Consider the following 22,792-nt stretch of genomic DNA (forward strand, 5'->3'; position numbering starts at 1 on the left):
AGAGATCCGGCTAGCATTGTTCAATGAACGCAAATTTCACTCTCATGAGGGGTGTGATTTCTTTTATCCATTACAATAACTGATGGTGTAGGAGAGTTTTTGCAAGTATCCATGCATTCCAAACTCTCGTCTACTATTTCTCCAGAGTAAAATCTCCCATCTTCCAGTAAGCAGCTAATTCAGTTCTAGCAGCAAATAAAAAAGGAAAACAATAATATTTCTATTTTTAGAGTACTGTTTTGTTTGGTATACGGATGGAGTAATTAAAGTGCAGGACAAAAATGGATTGTTTGTTTGGTGATAAGTGAGATTGGGTGATGACTATATCCCAAAAGTTTTAACTTTAGGACATTCTTTCCATATGTGAAACTAGGAGCCAGTTTGTTTGCAACCCCTCCAGCATGATGGTGGGGTGTTTTAAGCTATTCTGCATAACTGGATGGGAGTAAAATACCATTCATAAATTGTTTTTTTAGGAATGGAAATAACTGTTAACATTCTTATCGTTCCTGGAAAAGGGTGGGAAATATCTTTGTTGTTCTCCCTGCAGGTAAAATGTGAGAGAATTATTTTTTTTCATCTCTCACATGGTGGGAGGAGAAAGTGGGAATTTCTATTTTAAATCCGATGTTTTGGATGATTTTATTGCACTAGTACCAAGCTAATCACTTACTCAGCAGGAATCGCAATTGACTGTTTTTGTTGCATGCCTTCAAGTAATTTCTGACTTTTGAGGACCCTAATGCAAACCTATTACAGGGTTTCTTTTGACAGGATTTGTTCAGAGGGACTTTGCCATTGCTTTCCTCTGAGGCTGAGAGAGTGTGACTTGCCAAAGGTCTCCCAGTGGGTTTCTGCCATTTGCCTGATGCTTTTGGGGTCCATCTTAGATCATAATAAATAAAGGCAGACACGTACATACATATTGACAATGAGATGCTAAAATTATGTGTTGTTTTTGCAAATGACTGGATTCAAAATGTTGAATCCAAAAACAAAATGTCACACAATGGTAGGGGTATCTTTACGAGAAGTTATAGTTTATAAGAATATAGTAAAGACAAGCTGGGATCAGTTTTCCATTTCAGCTCCTTATGTGTTGCATTCCAACCAAAATGATCAGTTGAAGAAACACTCTGTGTCACTCAGGAAACACACACACACACACACACACACACACACACACATTGTGGACCTTAGAGACAGCTCCCTAAAGAGACTAAAAATATTCATTCAATTGTATTGTTCCTTATCTGTCAGAGCTTGGAAACAGTGGCTTTTTTTGGATAGCAAATCCCATAGTTGGGTGGGTGATTATAGGAGCTGTTGTCCAAAACTTTTCCAAGCTCTAATTCTCTCCCCCCCCTCCCTTCTTCCCTGTGCATACTGTAATGTCTAACATATTTGGATCCCATCCTTGACACAACTTAAAATTATATTGTGACTTTATGCCAGTCAGTGTCAGAATTTAAGGCCTACCTCACAAGATTATTGGATTTAATCCAATCTCATGTATTCCTCTCTGAATTCAACAGAGAATACAGATGTCCCATTCAATTATGCAGCTATTTCTGGGCTACTGTGTTATTTTATCATAATATATGACCTTCCCTCTATTGTAAAACCACAAGTCACAGCATCCCCTAGCTGGTGTAGCCAATGCTGAGAAATCTTGGGAGCTGTAGTTGAACAACATCTGGATCATGGAAGCTGTGCTACCTGAAGGCACAAACACACTTTGCAATATTTGGAGCTTATGGTCTAAGATGATCCTAAAAAGCATCAGGCAAGTTAGATCAGAGAAACCCACTGTGTGACTTCAGGCAAGTCACATTCTCTCAGCCTCAGCAGAAGGCAAAGGCAAATCCCCTCTGAAAAAATCTTGCCAAGGAAACCCTGTGTCAGGTTTGCCTTAGGGTTGTCATAAGTCAGAAATGACTTGAAAGCACACAACAACAACAACAACAACAACAACAACAACAACAAAGGAGAGAGTGTGAATAGCACCCCTGCTGCTTAAGTGCTCAGTTTAGTACTGAAGCCATAAAACTATTTAGACCAAATTTCAATAGCAATAACAAGTGCATTTCTATACTGTTCATCAGTGAACTATCACTCCATAAGTGGTATACAATGCATAAGCCAATTGGCCCCCAAAAGCTGGGTACTCATTTTACCCACCTATGATAGGATGGGAGGCTGGGTGTACACTGGAGCCCTCATCTAGTATTGAACTTACAATGTTCTGGCTGCAGTACCAGCATTTAACCACTGAGCCACCAGGGCTCCCTTTGAAATTTCAAACAGACATTCTTGTCTTGCCAGGTCAATTACAAATGAACCATCTGAAGATTCTCATGCCTAGTCCAAGGAGGTGGCAAATTTCTCAGCCCATTAATAAAAATGTAAGGGGGGGCAATTAAAAAAAGTTTGTATGTTTACCAAATTGCAGTGTCATCAAATGCCTATTTGTTTTAGGTTTTCCTTCTCTTGTGCTAGCTGATCTGGATTTATAATGGGGAGAGGACCAAATATGGAACCACTTTGAGTCAATGATGTTCACCCCAAGGTCCAATTGCCAAGTTAGTCTGGGGGAAAATCATTCCCATATGTGTCCCCCAGTAATATTTTATATAAGATTGCAGCCTCTCCTTTACTTTGTGGATGACTGTCAGTGCCTAGAAACTCATAGGTATTTAGTAGACAAGGAATTTCTTCTTTCGCTGCCAAGTGGGTGGCAAAAGAGTAGATTTAATGGATTTCAAACCATGTAGTTTTAATATGTTGGTCTAATGTGGTTTTGGTTTACCTTATCTTTCTTTAATCTCCTGTGATTTAATTGTTTTTCCTTTCTTTTCTAGTTTCTGATTGAATTTTTCTCTTTCTAGTTCCTGATAATATTCATTTCTTCCCCCACACTAAAAAAAACCCCATCTTTTTCTCAGTGTTTCTTTCTTACAGCAATGTCTGTGTAATCTCATGTTAATTAATTGCTTGTTGTTGTTCCTCTAAGCCTTTCTTTCTTATTTCTTGTTTTTCCCCCAACTAAATCTTTTTCCTATAGTGTCCAGATGTCTGTAACACCTTGCCATTTTTGTATTGCCATCTAATTCTGTGTGTTTCCACTTAGGATAAGGCAATGCAGTTCCTAAAATTCATAAAATATTTTAATGCAGGGCATATGGAATTTCCTTAGTGAGTGTGTGTTCATGCCATCATAATAATCAATACTACCTGGTAGTATTTCCTAAATCTTGTCATGCTTTTAACTTCTTTTCATGACTTTTCATGTAGATGTTCAATAGCATAAAAACAACACTGAGCCCTGAAGGATCCTACAGGCCAATGGCCAAGGAGTCAAACAGGAATCCCCCCAGCACCATCATCTGAGAATGCCCCTCCAGGAAAGAATGGAGCCACTGTAGAATAGTATCTCAGAGTCCCATACCAGAGAGGTGATTCAGAAGGATATCACGGTCAATGGTATCAAAAGCTGCTAAGAGATCCAACAAAACCAGCAGGGACACACACACCATGCCTAGTTCCCTACACAGGTCATCCACCAAGGTGATCAAAGCTGTTTCTATCTAGCAAGCTCTAAAAACAGATTCACATGGATCTAAATAATCTGTCTCATCCAGGAATGCCTGGAGTTGAGAAGCCACCACAGGCTCCAGGACCTTGTCCAAAAATAGAAGATTGGAGACTGGCCTATAGTTATCCAGTAGGGTAGGATCCAGGGAAGTTTTTTCCAGAAAGGGTCTTATTACACACCCTTTGGGCATACTGGGACCCTGCCTTGCTGTAAAGAGACATTAATCATTTCCCTTACCCACTCAGCCAGTCCTCCTGTGTCCTGTTTAATAAGCTGAAATGGTAAGGGTCTGTAACACAAGTGGTGGCTCGCACCTCTCCAAGGATCCTGCCCACATGCTCAGGCTGCACAAACTGAAAAGTATCCCTCAACACTGGACAAGCAGAGTCATAGACTTGAGTCCTGACACTGGCTTCAGTAGGGTTATACTAGTTTCTGAGTGTTAGGGCTACACCAAATGTTTATGTGAACAATGGCCCAGTACAGACAGGCGAGAAGTGCCATCCTTGGGACAAAAATTAGGGCTTGGGAGCATGCAGCGACCACACACTCCAGAGCCCTAGCACACGGTGGTGGCGCCATCATGGTGGCCATTCTTCCACATGGGGAACACCATGATGACACAAGCGTGGTGCAGCATCCACATGTCGGAGCACAGCGCTAGCATCATTGCACTTTTAGTGGGTTATTTTTGGTGTGCAGGGAGCCCACATGGTTTGGTTGTTGCGGGCTTCCTTGAGAACAAAAACGGGTGGCTCCAATCTGTCTTTTTGGGATGGGCTGTTGAGCCCTTAAGATAGACCCACTTAAATTCATATAAAATACAGAAGTTATAACTAACAGATTTCATTTATTTCAGTAGTTGCAGTCTACTCAGGTCTAGCATTGGATTTAGACTGTAGATTATGCAAGAATAATTTTATACCTTTTAATGTAAGTTAGATACTTTATAACAAGTGAGTTTCTGAGAAACCTTTAAACCTTAGGGGAGAATATTTCACAGAATGTATACACCAAAAAAGAATGACCTTTATTTATATCTGATAAATTATGTGAGTGAAATAGTTATATATTATTATAACTTGAAGATTCATGATAATTACAAATTCTGCTGGGATAGTCAGAATAGTTTGTAAATCCTGTGACAGAAACATCAATACTTGCTGATGTCTTAAGCCTCTGTGGGGACTCTTGCAGAACTTGTAAGCTTTGTGAGAAAAACACAGTTCACAAAGCTTACATATTCATCTGAGAGGGGAGACCATGTAAATTATGAGTGAAAAAAGATTTGTAAAATTCTTCTTTGGAAAAGATTATGTACCACACCACAAATATAAATGCAATTATTATAGAATCTTCAAAACCAGACAATTTCAAGAGAGCTGAAGCTACTTGAGTCAAATAATTCCTGATATCTGTAGTATGCTAGTACATTACATTTTTCTTCTTGATTAGGCAATTTGTTTCTCATTGCCCTTAAGATTCAGCCCATTTCATACAAGCAGATTAATTAAATAAGTAAAGAGTGCCAGTGCCATAGGCATAAAGATATCAATGGAGATATGCAAAACTAAAAGAGAAGGGCAGCATTTTAGATTGCTACAGCAGGAAGGTCTATAGTCTCACCACAGCATTAAAATATAAGGAAGAGATAATTGGAGGGCAACAGAATGAAATTCACACAGTTTCCTCTTGCCACCACCTAGTGGCCAAATACAACACAATGGCCATGTTAATCCCAATTAAACATGACAGATAGCTATGAAAAAGAGACATAAGATTATAAAATCATGGATAATAATTCAACATGAAAACAGTAGATGCCAAGTATCCTCTGTCTGTGCTGGATAAATCAAACTTAGAAGAGAAATAACAAGCTCATTAATTCTTCCGACACAGAATATCCAAAATACAGCTGATAAAAATAATGATTGTACTTAAAAAAACACATTGTGGAACTAATGATTAGCTTGCTCTTATTCTTCCAAGAATTGATTATTTACTTATTTTTAAGTATTTGTTTTTTTGGTTCTCAAGATGGCCACAGCTCCTGAGGGGAAGCAAATCATATTTTTTAGATTGTAAGCCTGAGGGCAGAGAACCTCTAAATAAAAATAATAATTGTAAGCCGCTCTAATAGCCTTTAGGGCTGAAGAGCGGGGTATAAATACCATAATAAATAAGAAAAACACCTTTTAAAGAAATTAAACATTTCTTTAAATTTAAACTTATACTTTGCTTTTTTGCCACATGACTTTCAAAGTAGTTTCAAATATGACAGTTTACTCAAACTGTCCCTCTTTACCAAAATCCTTTTTTAAAAACATCTCAGGGATGGCAGAGTGCCACATAGAGCCCCCTAGAGCTGTTTTTGTGCCCCCTAGAGATCAAAAAGCTTGTTTTCCCTCTGAAATGCCAAAGATAATCTATATGAAGTGCAGAAAGCATTTCTGCCATGTTTGGAGCACCTCTGGATACCCAGTTGTTAAAAAACAATACTGAAAAGGCCCTCAAAATGCTCTCTAGGCACCCCAGAAGGTCCCAAACCAAGTCCCCATGTCCCCAAGAGGGGATGACTTGTTTTGTTTTTGCACAGAGGGGGTGTAGTCCTCCAAGATTTTCTGCAGGCCTAATGCACTCTCTAGTATTCTACAGTTGCCCATCTCTGACCTATCCGTACTTGTCACATCTTCCTATATTTTAGCTTCTATTATCTTCTCATATGCCCATGCACTAATGATGCAACAAAGATATCTCCAGTCTTCTAAACAGCTATGCAGTATAATGACCAATAAATACACAATGAATGTAACAGGTAAGTTAAAACATGCAAAACCAAACATGAGTCATTTAGATGCCATACACCATACTCATACACATCTCTAAAACTAAAATGGTCACAGAGTTATTATATATGTGCATAAATGTGCAGTCTAAAAGCAGACTGAGAATAGCTTCAACTCTGCAAGGGTTATGTATAAGGATTATTCTGGCTGTTTGTTGGAATCAACTTTACACATGAAATGTAATACAATGTCATGACTTACTGTACACTGTTCTAGCTGTTTTTCTAGTGCTTCTGAATCTCCAAGGGCAGGCCATTCTTCTTTCAGAAAAACATCCACTTCAGCCATCCATTTCTTCAGGGTTTTAGTATCATTCTGTGATTGAACAAGCACTGCATTTTACTACATGAAGCAATTGGTGTATTGACTATTTTTACTTTCATCTCAGAAAATAATAGTAAAAATAAGAGTTCCACCTGTTTACCTTCCAAACTTCTAAACATACCATAAATTATTTTTATGCCACTAGACTCTGTATAGGTACACATGTTTACACTTATGAGCCTGTTGGTAGGTAAGTAGGTCAGTGTACATACATAGACAGCTAGCTAAATGAATGTAGGATTTTGTTTTAAGTCGACTGCTTCTAAGACCATGAAAATGTCCCTATGTAAAAAGAATACTGGGAATTTTTGAAGCCTTTTTTTGGTAAGAATCTCTCCCCCCCCCCCCTCGCCTTTTATTTGCAAATGTACAAATAAGCAATAATAAATGGTAGCAAGAAAGCATTTTGTCAGCTGTCACCAGACAAACAATAGCTTAGCAGTAATAAGTCTTTTTGCTCTTATCTCTGCAATAAATAAGGGAAATGTAAGAAGGACAGAGCCCAGTTTACCTGGAATTGTTTTAACTTAGTTATCAGTTCCTCAGTTTTTTGGCTGTTCTCTACTAGTTGAGCAGACAGCTTCTTCCATCGACCATGGATCCCCTCAATTTCTGATCGATACCTCTGACTGACCTCTGCAGGAGCTTTCCTAGACATCTCTTCTGCAGTTGTGCTTAAATAGTTGAGTCCATTTTGTTGTTCCTGCAGAGAACTTTGTAAAGCCTGAAATATGAAATAATAATATACTAGGTTTTTCTTAACTACCTCACAGTATCTAGCATTTATAAAACTGTCAGTATAGCTCAGTGATCTTTTTTTTTAAAAAAAAAAATACTAAGACGAGTGTTTATCAGTAATTTAAAGCATCCTGTTCAGAGTGTTTACCTTCAACTCCCTGAGCCTCTGCTCCATTATTTCTAATTCTGTGACTGTAACTTGAGGTATGGACAGTTTGGCTTCTGACTGCTGGATCCACAAGAGGATGGTGTTCATAGTTTCTTTGTAGTGCACAGGTGGCAAACTATCAAAAGCTGCATGAGAGGCAGGAAAAGTGAAGAAAATTGCATTGTTTTATTCCCGCAAATGGAATTTTGTTGAATTGAGAAGTTCATGACCACAATTATGATCTATCTTGAATTATAACTGTGTCCCCTTCCCCAAAAGAAAGAAAATGCAATAAGTTTCACTCAGCAGGGATTTTTCCTCATTTTGTTAATCTTCATCATTAGCCCTGAAAAATACACCTCTCATCCCACACTGAGTGCACTATATTGTCTATTGGGGTTCATTGTAGATTTACAATCCTAAACTCTGAATGATCTAGTTAACCTAAGGACCATCTATATTTTTTCCCATTGTCCTCTGCTCAACATTTGATAGTCTTCTCTCTTTGCTCCTAATTACTGAAATTTTGCAGTTGGCTATGAAAGAATAGTTTTTTTTCTCATTTTGCTAGATAGCAAACATCTGACTTCTGAGGAGGTCTTTGGAATTGACCAAATATTGATTTCCATAAACAGTTGCTCTGAATATTTAGAAAATATATCCCAGTACTGCAGGAAAAGAGAAATGTGATCTGTGGGTCCCATGCAACCCAAATGGTCTTTTGTGGCCCAAACTCCTTGACCTCCAGAGACTCTGGCACTCCATTTTCCCCATTTTTTTCCTGGTGTGCGAATGCCCTAAATTAGCCAACATTGCCACCAAAATGCTTTTAACTTCCTCTCTGCCCCCAATAACCAGCCACAGATCAGGAATTAGAAACAAGAATGGACATCCAGACACTTTTGGGTTGCATTTTGGGGTGTTGCGACCCAGTTCTGGCCGTTGGGTTGAAAAAGTGCTCCTGCTTCTGCTGCAGTTGCATACCTGTATTAATTTACATTACAAATTTTCTCTTTGAATTGTTCTTATTATTTGCTGATGTGACATTCTTGGCTTATTTTTTTCCTAGACTAAGTTGAGACTTGGCTGTTTTGCTCAGTGTTACTTTTTATGGCTACCTTTGATGTCTTTTTGAAAATAAATATGGGTATAATTAATTAAATAATGGAAATAAATAGTAGATCTCAATGGTTAGCTAAAAACAGCTTTTGAAATTCTACTGCCTCCTCATTAGCTGTTGATTTTCACTGCCTTATTTGGGATTTCCAAGCACAGATCTAGAAGGATCCTTATAGGATGACAAAAACAGGTATGGGTATATGTAGCACAATTTTTCATTGAATGTGGTTCTAAAAGATAGAAATAATTCTCAGCTTTGAATATGACACCCCTCTGCTCACTAACATCTTTAGATCATGGTCATCATTTATATCCTGGAATAAATGGAAAACAATTTTCAAGAGAGACTACTTAGGTTTTACCTCTGGCGACTTCCACAGAAAACAAGAAATCCTAATAGCATACTTTGAACATGAATGCATCAGGCACATAATATAGAAATAAATGGAATAATCTAAAACAAGAAAACCTAAAAGCACATTGGAATTTAAGAACACTGTATATGCAAATGGTAGGGAATAATCAATCAATCAATAAATATTTTGGCTCAGGTTTATTATGAATTGCCATAAACAATCACTCCAGGAAGAATACTTTAATGTTAAGAAGAAGAGGGTATATTCTGACATCTTTTTCTAATTAGAAATCTTGCAGGAATCTCAAAGCTATTATTAGAATTGGCACTATCCTTTTTATGGTTCACATCATTGTATTCTGTGTATCTGTAAAGAAAATGTTCTTCTTGGGACATCTGTTAAATGTTTAGATTAGAACATTAGCATAGTAGGGAAATACAAGTAGAATTTTATTGAACTGCCCCCATTAGAATGGCACCACAGATGCATTTAAATAGGTTAACATTTGTGAAGGCATCAGGCTATAAAATTAAAATCCATTTGAATCAACTGGAATTTTGCCATTGACTTCAATGGGATGTGTTTTGCATGTATACTAAATTGATACCTTCTGTCTTCAATGGACGTTCTGAGGCTCACAAGGCAACTCAGAAACTGTTAAGAGAAACTGGAAATGACGGAAGTCGAAAATGAACCACTTTTTAACATTTGGCATTATAACTTTAATGATAAAATATGATTACAGTGTATCCATTAAATGCTGATCTATAAATATGTTTGATAGTTCTACATAATTAATTCTGTAGATTCTGAATTCTGTAGATTCTAATCCTGAACTTTTCTCAGAACATTCTAGATTATATAGATCAATTGTATTTGAGCTCTCAGAGGAATCTGGTATCTTCCTGGATCAATTCTCTGGTGGTCGGGAACTTTTTCAGTGGTTATGATCCAGTTTATAGTGGGTGATTGTCAATCTCTCCCAGTGACAAAATTGTCAACATATCCCTCAGAATTTTGTGAGCAATACCTCAAGGTACCATTTTGTCTCCAATATTACTTAATAGTGACATAACATCACTGAAAGTGGTCTTATAGGGAAAGGGGCCAGATGTCAGTGGTATGCTGATGACATATGTTCATTACATATGAATCAGGTCAGGCAAATTAGAATTGTGTTTGAAATGATGTTTGGGGCTCTATAAGGACCAAATTGAAGCTAAATATGATGGGAGGAACTGTGGTTGTGTGGTTCCCAGATTCAGGAATGATAAATATTGAAGAGGTTAACAATCTGGGGGTGTTCTATCTATGCCCTGCCAGGAGCATTCAAGAACAGATTTGCTAGCTTAAGCTTGATTGCCTTTGATTTGGATCAGATATTTGTGGGTAAGACTGGTGTGACCATAGCTGTCCAAAATGCCTACAATCCTACAACTACTCTCTTCCTTGCACCATGGCTCAGGAACTTAACTTGTCATAGCAGCTGGTGAAAGCAATGTCCTACCATGATGTATTTCAAATCAGTTAAGGCAGCTACAGATTCACAGAATTTTCAGCAGGAAATTTACCCTCTTTGTGTCATTTCTGCTGAGAAGATGATTGCAGAGGAAAATCTCCTAAAGACAGATTAAGCATCAGGATCCTCAGTCCTCAGTGGTAAAAGACACTCCACCAGGACATTTCACTGCCTATCACAGCCACATGCCTCTGCTCAAGTGAAATTCCTGAACCTTGACAAAGGAGGAGGCAACTACATTTTGAACATGCATATCCAACTCTTGCAAAATCCTTTGGCTTTAAGAACAGTTGATTGTACCACATGCAAAAGTTCATGCCTCCCGAACTGGAAAAGCCTTCCTATGTCCCAGGTATTTCACTTTTGTTCTTCAAATCCCTTTTCAGAAATAATTTGCTCCCCAAATCCTTTTCTGAACCATTATAGTATCTCCTTTCTAAATCTTATGTCACCTGCTGTTCCTCTGCTAGTTCATTTAAACTATCCATCACATTCTGTCCTAAACCTCACCTTTGTCCCACACATCTAAAAAGTACAAGTACAAAGTACAATATGCTGTACTGTATAAACATCTACAGTACTAATTCAAAATCAAAATGCCATACCTTTGCTTAAATAGACCCTTACATTTGTAGTGTAGTATGAGAACTATAATTCTCTAACACAATACAGAGCTCAGGAAATGTCTTACAGCAACACTGAAGGGTTTTGGGTTTGTTTGTTTTTTAGATAAGTACATCTGTAGATAATATTTCTCACTATGCTACTTTTGTTTCTTGAACATCACCAAAATATTGTTTGCATAAAATCAATGGGGTGGACAGTAGCAATAACGGAAATAGTATACTTTTTTCTTTATGTTTTAATTGATCTGCCTAATTTTTTTTGGGTGGGGGAATAAGACGTTTCCATTAATATAGCCTACTTTTCATAATTTTCTCAGCAAAGTGTTGCTTTTGAAAAATCACATATGGTGCAATGACAAAGAATACTCTATGCTGAAAAATCTTGTGCAAAGAGCATCTGCTGGAGTTCTGTCTTCCTCCTATATTTTATTTATATGAAAACAAAAACCAGTTGCTCCATAACACTGAACTTGATGATGACCTGTTAGCTTTTCATGGCTGGTGATTTTCATATATTAATTGAATGTTCATAGAAAACACATACAGAAAATGATATAGTCTAATAAATTTCACAATTCATTTCTCATTTTAAAAGAGAAAATAATTACTAAAATGTGATGATATTTTTCTTCTGTAATATAAACTATTTTAATCTCTTTCTGAAAATGAAGAGTAGAAGTATTATTTCAAAAATAATAAACTCAGCAATAATTCCAGTACAACAGAAAAATTCAGAAGAACATTAAGGAAAACTCTTGCTGCAGAATATAATGTTGGAATGGCTGAGATGTCATAAGCATAAATTGCATTGCCAGCAATGTGATACAAGATTTAATTTTCCTGTACATTGTGTGGGAAATATTCCTACCAGAGCATTTTAAGTGTCACACTGTACATGTTCATTTGTTTATTTATTATTGAGAGGAAGATTGTTAAAATGTGTGTTAAAACATTGGAAAACTATGAAGAAACACAGCTTCAATTTTTGCATGCACGGTCCCCAAAAATACTAGAGGATTACCAGCAATTACATACCAGTGTTTGAATTAGTATTATGAATCAAGAATCATATGCTCAAAATGTATGGCTATTTAGGAAACTAGTTCTTAAAATTTGTTTTTGATTTTCATTTCATGGATTGAAAAATGCTTTCTTACCCATGTGTGTCTCCACAGAAGCATGTCTTTTTGGGTTCCAAATATATTTGAAACAGCACACATCCATATATATATATATATATATATATATATATATATGCATGCATCTGCCCAAGGATTGAAGTCTACAGGAATGTAGACTCTTTGTTCCACGATTGGAGGCAATGCAGTGTGGTAAGACATGGGAGAGGGCCTTCTCAGCTGTTACACCCCAAATGTGGAATGCCGTCCAATTGAAGGTCAACTGATGCCAATGATGCTTTCTTTCTGGTACCAGGCAATGACTTTTTATTGAGCCTTTGGAGCTTAATTTATTTGTGTCCAACTGAAGGTCAACTGATGCCAATGATGCTTTCTTTCTTGTGCCAGGCAATGACTTTTTTATTGAGACTTTGGAGCTTAATTTTTTTGTTGTCTGTGTTATTGTTTTATCTGTATGCTGAACTGAAATTAACTTAACTGATTCATTTTTTTTAAAAAAATCATGGAAGCAAGATTTGAGAGAAGCAAACTAGGTTTAGTCTGAATTATTACAGACACCATTTCATTTTTGGCAGTATTGAACACAACGATTACTGATCTAGCAAAATCAAACCATGACAAGGATTCCAGTGCTAGTACTCTGCATAAATGCATTTCCAATGAAGAGTGCTGCAGAATGATAACACAATAAAAAAATCAGTCAGCTATTTGGGTTTAAGCAGAGACCAATACTGTTTGGGTCTCATGGAGGGAGAAAGGTGGGAGAAAGACATAAGTTACCACTACATTTTTATTTGTAATTTATCACTTGAATTAAACCTCATTGAAATTTTGGAAATGGACAGAGGATTAAATAAAATGAACTGACTTTCACTTTAGATTACTTAAGAAACTAGAGGTGAAACATATGATTCAAAAGGATTGGTCCAGGACAGCGGCAGCCAGATGGCCTGCTCTCCTAACTGCTATTTTGCTGGTGGCTTTCGGATGCTTTAGGTGGCTTCAGAGCAGCTTCCAGCTGCATCAAGAGCATGCGTTGTATAAACACCATGTCCACAAAGTGTCTGGAAGTTACTCTGTTTGACCCATCCATTTCAGGCCTAACTTAAATCTCTTATTTAGTTTCCTATTAGAGAAAACCTAAATCTCCCTTTATAAATTGATCTCCATTTTACCAATTTCACACTTTGCTTGTTTAAATGTGTAGTCCAGGGGTAGGCAACCATTTTGAGCCGGGGGCCGGGTTGCTGTCCCTCAGACAGCTGGGGGGCCGAAGCCAAAAAATAAATAATTAAATATTTTTTAAAAAATTTAAATAAATAAATAAACCGGGACAAATGTAGGACCAAATTTTCAAATGGTGGATACTTTTTTTAAAAAGTGGAGGACACACGAAAAAATTTGCTGATTTTTAAAAAAATGTTAATATAAATGCATGTTTCTGAGGCTTCTATAGACAATTGCCCCTGCGCACGAGAGGCCAAAGGCCCCGGCGGCAATCAGCGGCAGGACCGGGCTGGGGCCGGTCCCAAGGCCTCGCCGGGCTGCATCCGGCCCACGGGCCGCAGGTTGCCTACCCCTGGTGTAGTCTAACCACAATAATCTTGTTGATTATTCATAACTGTATGAAATAGGTGCTTCTTAGCCTGTGAATTTTCTTAAAGCACAGATTCAGAAAGCATGGATGTACAAGTCACTGTCATGGGCTATCATTATGTAAGACCTTTAAAAAAAATTCCTGAGAGGTTTGACTAGTCTAGTCTTATTGCAGTAAGAAGCAAAACAGGTTGCTCCTTCCAAAGATGGATTGGGGTTGCTGTAATCTCAAACTGTGGCCCCAATCCACCTTGGGGATTGCCGAAAAAGGAGAGGCACAGAGCCGCTCCTTTTTTGTACTAGCAAAAAGCCGGCTTTTCCCACCCCACCACAGACAGAAGCTGGCTTTATTGTGCTCTGGCAGTGTGGGGCATGTAAATGCCATACTGCAGGAGTGCCCAGAAGCTGGCCCATGTGTGGGCAACTGAGCAGCTGGAAGAGGCCTCAGAGCTGCACTCTGAAGTACTTGGACAGTGGCACAAGTGGTGGTCTGTTTCACTCTGACTCTGTCTACAGGCACTAAAAGTTAGTAATTCACAATTTTAGCAAACTTAGTAATTTTGAGAAGGAATCTGTAGTTTGTTTTGGCACCAAAGCGCTCTGATAGAAAAGGCTAAATGTCTCACAAAACTGCAATTCCTAAAATTCCAAAGCACTGAACAACTGCAGGTTAAGTGGTGTCAACATGGATTATTTCTGCAGTGAGGATGCAGCCATAATGTGATTTAGAACCTAATTAGTTCAAGATTATTTTCATCATTATTCAATAATGTCTGAAATGTTTATGTCCTTTCATATTCAGATGTTGCCCCATTCTTTCTCCCTGTTATCTCCCTCCCCCCTTTTTGTGATTTTTTTTAAAAAAATGTTTCCATGTTTAACCTTCACCTAACACAATCCTCGGAGTTGTTTAATGCATTACATCTTATATTGTGTATTACTTAAAATTGGAGTAAGAAAACTTTTTTATGACTAAATGCCACTCTTCTGTCAGGAATAATTTGATGTAGTTCTATGTTGGTAGTGTCAAGATGACAATGGCAGGGCCATTGCCCAAACTAGGCAACCCCCTCTTGTTAATTTGCTGAATCCTTTCAAACAGTATTCTTCACATACCCTTTCCTATTGTGATAAAACAGATACCAGAAATACTCTATGGGTGACATATGACACTTTGGGTTCAAGATTACTTTTTATTAGTGGCATTCATAGGTTGTAATTCCTCCAATGAACTCAAGAGTGTGTATGTGGCTCCCTCTGCCCCATTTCTAACATTATAACACCCCTGTGTTGACCATGAACCTGGATTGCTACTGTCCAATATACTGACCACTATACCATATTGCTACCATATTGATGGATATCTGGAAAAAAAAAGGAAAAAGAGATGGAAATGGATAGTAGTTTTTTGTTTTGTGTGTGTGTGTGTGTGTGTGTGTGTGTGTGTGTGTGTTTTTGGCCAAACTGTACTACCTGAAAATACACATGAGAGTTGTTGGCTTTTAAATATATATATGAGATGTCAGAGCAGTTTTGAAATCATCACTTATGAAGGAGAAGGAAAACATAAGTGATTATCACTTCCTTTATTGGTAACATTTCTTTAATAATTAAAGTGAAAATTATGCATTTCTGCCCAAAGCCATTCACATTATTTTCTCTTATGGATACCTCATATTCCAAACATGATTTTAATCACTGTTTCATTTTTTTTGGGGGGGGGGGGGAATCAAGAGTTAGGAATAATGTCATCCCTAAAAACTACTCCTGACAGCACTGTTAACATTTTGAAAATACTCTCTTGGAGACAATAGGAGGACGACAAGAGGTAAAGCAAAAAAGGGATTCAAAAATAGTGTGCCTGCATGTATGTATAACTTAGTTTTGTTCAAAGTCACCTTCCATGGTCCCAGGCTGCTAATGCTGAATATAAATCTGAGAACCAATTTAATCATTTATATACTGCTTCAGGTGGGAACTGCCTGAGAAAAGCAACGGTCGCCCGCCTTGCCGGGCAGACCGTTTTGCCGCTAGACGCGGCTGGACTACAAGCCCCAGAGTGCTCTGGGGCTTGCCCAGCTCCCTATTGGTGCGCGGGGGCAGAAGGGGCGTCCCTTCCGCTCCGCGACACTCTGGGAGACGGTTTCGTTGGTCCGGGACTTCCGGTCCTCCAAGGCTGCCCATTGGTGGGCTGGGCCTTGGAGGCGGGGCCCCGCACAGCACGCAGGGAGGGAGGGGCCTAGGCCTATATAAGGCCGTGTTGCTGGCCCTTTCCCTCAGTCAGTTGCTTGGCTTCGAGCAGAGCGGAGCCACGCTGTGGAAGGGAGCAAGTCTTGGTGCTTCTCCCGCCCGCCCACCGCTATTGTTAGGTGCTTTTTAGTCACAACTTGGCGGCAGCATAGGCCAGGATCTGCACGTTGTGGTACCAGGGCTATGGAGCTCTGGTTTGGGAGTCAATAGGTACCCGGAGGCGAATAGGGCAGGCGTTTGGCCATTGCGGGGGCCAGAACGTGGGAGCGCCTCCCGGTGACTAGGGGCTTTGTGAATTGGTGAATGCAAGACAAGGTTTGTGGTCAAGTTGTGTTCCTTAGCCCCTAGGTCATCCCAAGCACCGGGTGGGTGCCCGGTTTGGATAATCAGACTACATCGGGTGGTTTGATTGCACAGATCCTGACCTTATGCTTTGTGCCAACCCTACCAATTGTTTGCAAATAAAGTTGTGGCCTTACTTCCAACATGTTGTACTGTGGTTATTTGACAGCAACATCTGAGGCAAGTATCCCTATGGAAGAAAGAACACCTCCCTTAATATAGAGGGGAGAGACAATTTATTTGAGCATACATGCTACTACACACACATGAATCACTGCTGGCACTGGCTACATTTTGAGCTGTTCCATGTCAAATTTCACTTCCTTCATTTTTGAAACTGGAGTCTGGTGTGTAAAAACAAAGTGTTTTGTGGCACCTTAGAAACTAACAAATTGACTGACATAATATTTTCATAACTACATGAAACCTGCTCTTCAGATGCACAGAAAAACATGTGTAAGTAGAGAAGGAAACAGTATACTCCAAGTCAAATGGATATGAAATAGAGCAGGTGCAAACCTGTGACAATTCTATGTGATGCTTAAATAGATGTACACAAACCATTCATAGTAGCATTCATAACAGATAACACAATCATTATTGCTGTCCTTCAGTGTGTCATCAAGGAACAACTGACCCAATTCAGTCCTAAATCAGATGCTGCTATTTTAACATTTTTATTATGGTATCCTCTGTCATTCCCAGCCTGGCTGAGGACTGAGTAGAGGACTCTGACTGTGAGCTTGAGCCTGAGCCTGGCCCTAGTGGTGCCCTGAGAGCACTAGCAGAGACTGTGCCTCCAGAAGATAACCAGGAGCCCAGCCTCCAGGCTGTAGAGCCTTCTGGAACTGTGGGCACTGAGAAGGAGGAGACCCATGTACTACCTTCAACCAGAGGAGATCCGAAAGGGTGTGCCTCCAGTGGTCTCAGAGGATTTATGCAAAATGCCAAACAATTAAGGAACAACTGCACTCATGAGGGCCAATGAGACTGGAAAGGTCACCAGAGCCTTTGTCAGAGGCTATCTGATTTCCCTGGCGAAAGCACCTTGTTCCTTCATGCTCTATTTGACTTCTTGGCTTGGATCTTTGAATTTTGGACTGACCATTCTACTTTGCTGGAACCATTGACCTTCTTGGATTGCTTGACTGTGTTCTTTGTTTGACCCTTTGCCTCAGATGCTGCTGCAAATAACCACACATAACAAGTTTGGAAGAAAGGCCACAACTTTATTAGCAAGCAATTGGTAAGGGTTGGCACTAAGCATGAGGTCAGGATCTGCGAAATCAAACAACCCCACGTTTGTCTGATTAGCCAAAAACCTGGCACCCACCAGGTGCTTGGGATGACCGAGGGGCTAAGGAACACAACTTGACCGCAAAACATGCCATGCGTTCACATATTCACTAAGCCCCTAGTCACCGGGAGGTGCTCCCGTGTTATGGCCCCTGCAATGGCCATACGCCTGCCCTATTCGCCCCCGGGTACCTATTGACTCCCAACTAGAGCTCCATAGCCCTGGTACCACACCGTGCAGATCCTGGCCTATGCTACCGCCCCAAGTTGTGACAAAAAACCCACAAAACATCGGTGGGTGGGAGGGAGAAGCTGCTCCTGTCTTCCTCCCTTCCTAGCTTGGCTCTGCAACATGCGAAGCCAAGCGCCGACTGGGGGATGGGGCCTGCAGCACGGCCTTATATAGGCCTAAGCCCCGCCCCCCACAACGTGTGCTGCGGAACTCCTCCTCCAAGACAGCCCAACCAATGGGCTGCCCTGGAGGACCGGAAGCTCCGCACCACTGATCCCGACTCCCAGAGCGTCGCAAAAAGGCTAGTGGGCGACCGTTTTTTGGCTTGCACCCGGACTGACTATGGACCTTGTTTTTGGATTCTGCCTTTTGTTTGTATATCTGCCTTTTGCTTGTTTTAACTCCACACACTCTGTGTGGTGTTCTCTTGTTTATTTGGAGTTTCTTATCAGTGGCGTTTTTCTAGGGGGGCGGGGCCGGTGGGAGCGGCCCCTACAAAAGCCGGCCCACCGGCTCCCCCGAAGAGGACGCCGCCGCCGCCCCTTTCCATCTGGGCAAGGCGGCCCATAGGACTCTTCGCCGCCGCAGCGGCGTTTTTCTAGGGGGGCGGGGCCGGTGGGAGCGGCCCCTACAAAAGCCGGCCCACTGGCTCCCCCGAAGAGGACGCCGCCGCCGCCCCTTTCCATCTGGGCAAGGCGGCCCATAGGACTCTTTGCCGCCGCAGCGGCGTTTTTCTAGGGGGGCGGGGCCGGTGGGAGCGGCCCCTACAAAAGCCGGCCCACCGGCTCCCCTGTAGAGCTCTCTATCCACACCCCTATACCATCAGGGCGGAATGCCAAGGACTGTTGCCTGGTCCCGCCGTCGTGGACTCTTTAGAGGGAGGGAGATAGAGGAGAGGGGCGTAGTTAGTTTCTTTTTTAGGGGTTCGTTGGGACATGGGCTGTAATGCCTTCCTCGCATGTCCTGTTGTTGTTTTTTCTTGTTTTGTATACTAATTATTGTATTTTTAGATTGTCTTATTATTTGATTGAATAAGGATGGATTTATTGTTGTATAGTAGTTTATGGTTTTTATCCTGTCTGTAACCTGTATTGTTGTATTTTGTATCTTATTCTGTTGTAAACCACCGTGATCATAGGAACGGCGGTATATAAATAAATTTCATTTCATTTCATTTCATTTCCTCCTTTGTAAAGGAGACTGAAATATTCTTCACCAGTCTCTCATGGCTGCCTGTTTTAGTGAATCACATTTATGTACCTGAATACTTTTATATAAATTTCCAGACTTTAGCAGTGTTTACATTCTCACATATAACTAGAGTTGTGAAGAATATTTGCAATTTTTGACATCCTTATCAAGACATCTCATCAAAAACATTGCTCACAAATACAAAATTTGAGTGACAAGACCAGTGCTTTCCCCACTACCAGCAATTGCAGAAAAAATATTTTTGCAAGTAATGTATTTATATAAAATGCTACATTTTCTATAATAATGCTTTTGCACAAAAAATGCTGCATTTTGTGTAACAAAAGAATGTTTGCTCCAAAATCCTCCTTTGAAATTTTCTTTCCCACAAAAAATGAAACTCTATAAAAACTCTTATAATCCTGCTGAACTGGAATATAAACAAAATTTTACACCCTTACATAGTACTCTAGAGAGCCAGCATAGCTGAGTGGTCTAAGCATTGGACTAGAGCTCTAGGACACCATGATTAGAATTCTCACTCAGCCATAGAACTTTACTGAGTAAGTCCCACTCTCTCAGCTTCACAGGAACTAAATGACAAACCTCTTCTGAGAAAGTCCTGCCAAGAAAATTCTAGGGGACAGTCACCATAAATTGGAGTCAACTTGAAGGCACATGACTACTACAACAAATGATCCTATGCTTCTTTGTTAAAAGAGAAAAGTTTGAATCCTAACTGGCTTGCTTTTCCATATTAAAATTATTTGGTACACTTTCCGTTTCTTTCTGACACCAATAAATGAAGAAAATGAAAAAGAAAGGTGATTTGAACTTTTGCATCAGAGAGTCCTTTGTGGTCATTATATACAGCGCGCCTGCATTATACGCAGGCGCGCTTTACGTAGACTTGAGTGTATGCGCTCAAGCCATGGAGAGTGCATGGGGCGCAAGGGGGCGCGTCCCATTCAAATGAATGTGGCACACGCCTGTGGTGCCCCATGCACTCCCGCGCCACTGCACTTGAGCATACACGGAATTAGCCTTATGCGGGGGGGGGGGGGTCTGGAACAGATTCCCCCATGTAAGGCAAGGACCCACTGTACAGTGTCCCTTCTGCAGTTTTTGCAGATAGCAAAAACCACAGGACCTTAAGTCCCTTTCTTTTCAGTGGGCATGTGCTCTCACTTGCACCACTGTGGGCATGCATACCCCATTTAAAAAGCCAGGGTTTGCTGTCCGCAGAAGCCCAAACCACGGATTGTAAGCCTGTGGTTGGTGCAGATGCACTGTATACTTACTTGTTTGTAAATATTTTTCTCTAGCTTTCACATCATCATAAACTTGATTGAAGTGGCTGGTAAAAGCAACAAGATCTGCTTCCAGAAACATTGGACCTTGCTGTTTCTCTTTCAGTGCCTTGCTTTGAACTTTTAGTTTTTCTATCTGGGGCTGAAGACTGGAAAATCGTGTTACTTCATCCTACACATTACAAGTTTTTAAAAGTCAGAATGCAATCATGATGAGAGAGAAAGAGAGAGGGAGAAAGGAAACTTTTTATATGTCAATATGTCGCCTGCCAACCACAACCTCAGCCTTGCCACATATCTTTCATAATCCCTTTCTATGATAAAAGTTGCATGCATTACTGGAACATCTTACCTGGAGATGATGACACTGACTGGTATAGCAACACTCAAATTGAGTTCTGTGCTTACTTGGTCTGGCTTGCTGATCTCACTGAATATCTCAAAGCTGAATAGCACATTAATCTTTGTATTCAAATACAATACATATTTTTTACACGAAGTCACCTAACTGACTTATCTTTGCAATAATTGCCTGTTTATTTCTGGTATGCTCTTTTCAGTTCAGTGAGCTTGGTTTTATTGCAGGCTACACGAATGGGCTTAAAGACGTGCAAGTGACCATCAGATTGCAGCCTCAATGCACTAATCAAATAATGTTTTTAATTAAAAAAAAATTTGGATACTCCATGCACCACTGTATTTCTGCAGGATTTACTGACAGATTACCCAAAGCCATTTTGAGATGACCACCACCACCTCTTAAAAGGAAGTAATTGGTAGGTTTGCTAACTTCACTTCTCCAACTGCAACTATTATTAAGTGGTTTGAATCTTATGTAGCAATTCCCCAACCCTAATAAACACAGAAAACCCCTATAAACAGAAAAAGCAAGAAATAATTTTGCAAAAGAGTACTAGGTTTTATTTTGATTTTTTTTAAAAAGCCAAGAAATATGAAATTTGTTGCCACTTTAGCACTCTCTAATTTTTTTTATAAATAATTTTAGAATTATTAGTCAAATTCTAATTTAAATCAATTACTTTAGTTAAAAATGTATTTAATTAAATTGCCACTTTTTGTTAGGAAATCCCTCCTTTGCCTGATTTCATTTAGTTAGGGATTATTATTACCGCATTATAAGCATGGGTTCAGTCACTGTAAGAAATGGAACAATGCTGTACTCATGTGAACATACTTCTTAATGACATTTGACTTCCCCAGTTTTTCATAATGGCAGTAGCACTTCAAGACCGCATTACACAAGGTGAAATGCCAGATAGATTGTTCATATAGATGTACTAAACTGAATGAATTGTACTATCAAGCAAACCTGACACAGATACAAGTGACCTACACCCTGCAAAGTCCTGAAAGCACTACTGCCTCAGAATCCCATTAACATGTGCTTGATTCTATTTGAGTTGCTTGTTTTTCTTTCCTCTTGCACAGAAATTTTATCCCCCCCAATGCACACATTTAATGAAATTTTTAAAATTTCATTTTTGTACCATTTCTTGGTATTAAATAAAGCATGTTTGTGTGCATGTTTGAATGTAAGCATTTCTAGTACAGATTTCCAAAGCAAGATGTGTTCCTTTGTGCAAAATCCTTGTGTCTTCAATGTGTAAAAATATTTTCTGTAGAGGTATCAGGACCCAGCTAATTCATCTTCCCTATGCAGTATAGTAGTACAACAGATCAGGACAGGATTTCTAACCTTGCACTTAATTAGCTGTGTTTTCACTGCATCAGGATCTGCCGCTGGTGTGGGCTGTGCTTTTAGCCAATTTTCAGCAGTAATTACTGTCTGTTCCAATTGCTGCAGCTGGGAGTAGAATGCGATGATGTTATTTTGGTACTCTAGCCATGCCAGTCTTTCACTCAGTAACTGACAGAACTCAATCCAACGATTGTTCAACTGCTCCAAGGCTTGTTTGATGTTGTCAGCATTAAGCCCCTCTAGAGAGGAAGAAAGGAAACAGGGGGAAAGTTTAACACATTTATTTTTAGGTCACAATGGATTTAAAAAGGGGAGTGTGTGGGATTAAACAATTTATTTCTCTATCAGAACTCTGATAAAACAAGCAAATGATTTATCACTAACTAAACGATCCTGAACATACAGCTGTTGTGCATTAGTGGAGAGAAGATTTTAATGTCCTGTA

The 22,792-nt window shown here is 39.7% G+C and overlaps 1 protein-coding gene across 8 annotated transcripts in view; it reads right to left on the reverse strand.

Moving 5' to 3' along the window:
* Positions 1–22,792, reverse strand: part of LOC149319486 (dystrophin-like) — a 1,434,671-nt gene that overhangs the window by 776,460 nt on the left and 635,419 nt on the right. For all 8 annotated transcript variants that reach the window (XM_089511816.1, XM_089511819.1, XM_089511811.1 and 5 more), the window contains 5 exons: positions 22,345–22,586; positions 20,619–20,799; positions 7,652–7,797; positions 7,277–7,489; positions 6,643–6,756 (listed from right to left, as the gene is read on the reverse strand). In XM_089511816.1, the coding sequence (XP_089367942.1) occupies positions 6,643–6,756; positions 7,277–7,489; positions 7,652–7,797; positions 20,619–20,799; positions 22,345–22,586 (896 nt within the window). The remainder of the gene's footprint in view (positions 1–6,642; positions 6,757–7,276; positions 7,490–7,651; positions 7,798–20,618; positions 20,800–22,344; positions 22,587–22,792) is intronic.

The sequence above is a fragment of the Sceloporus occidentalis genome, unplaced genomic scaffold (genome assembly GCF_023333645.1).
Source record: "Sceloporus occidentalis isolate IW3139 unplaced genomic scaffold, rSceOcc1.0.p SCAF_2, whole genome shotgun sequence".
Lineage (NCBI taxonomy): Eukaryota > Metazoa > Chordata > Lepidosauria > Squamata > Phrynosomatidae > Sceloporus > Sceloporus occidentalis.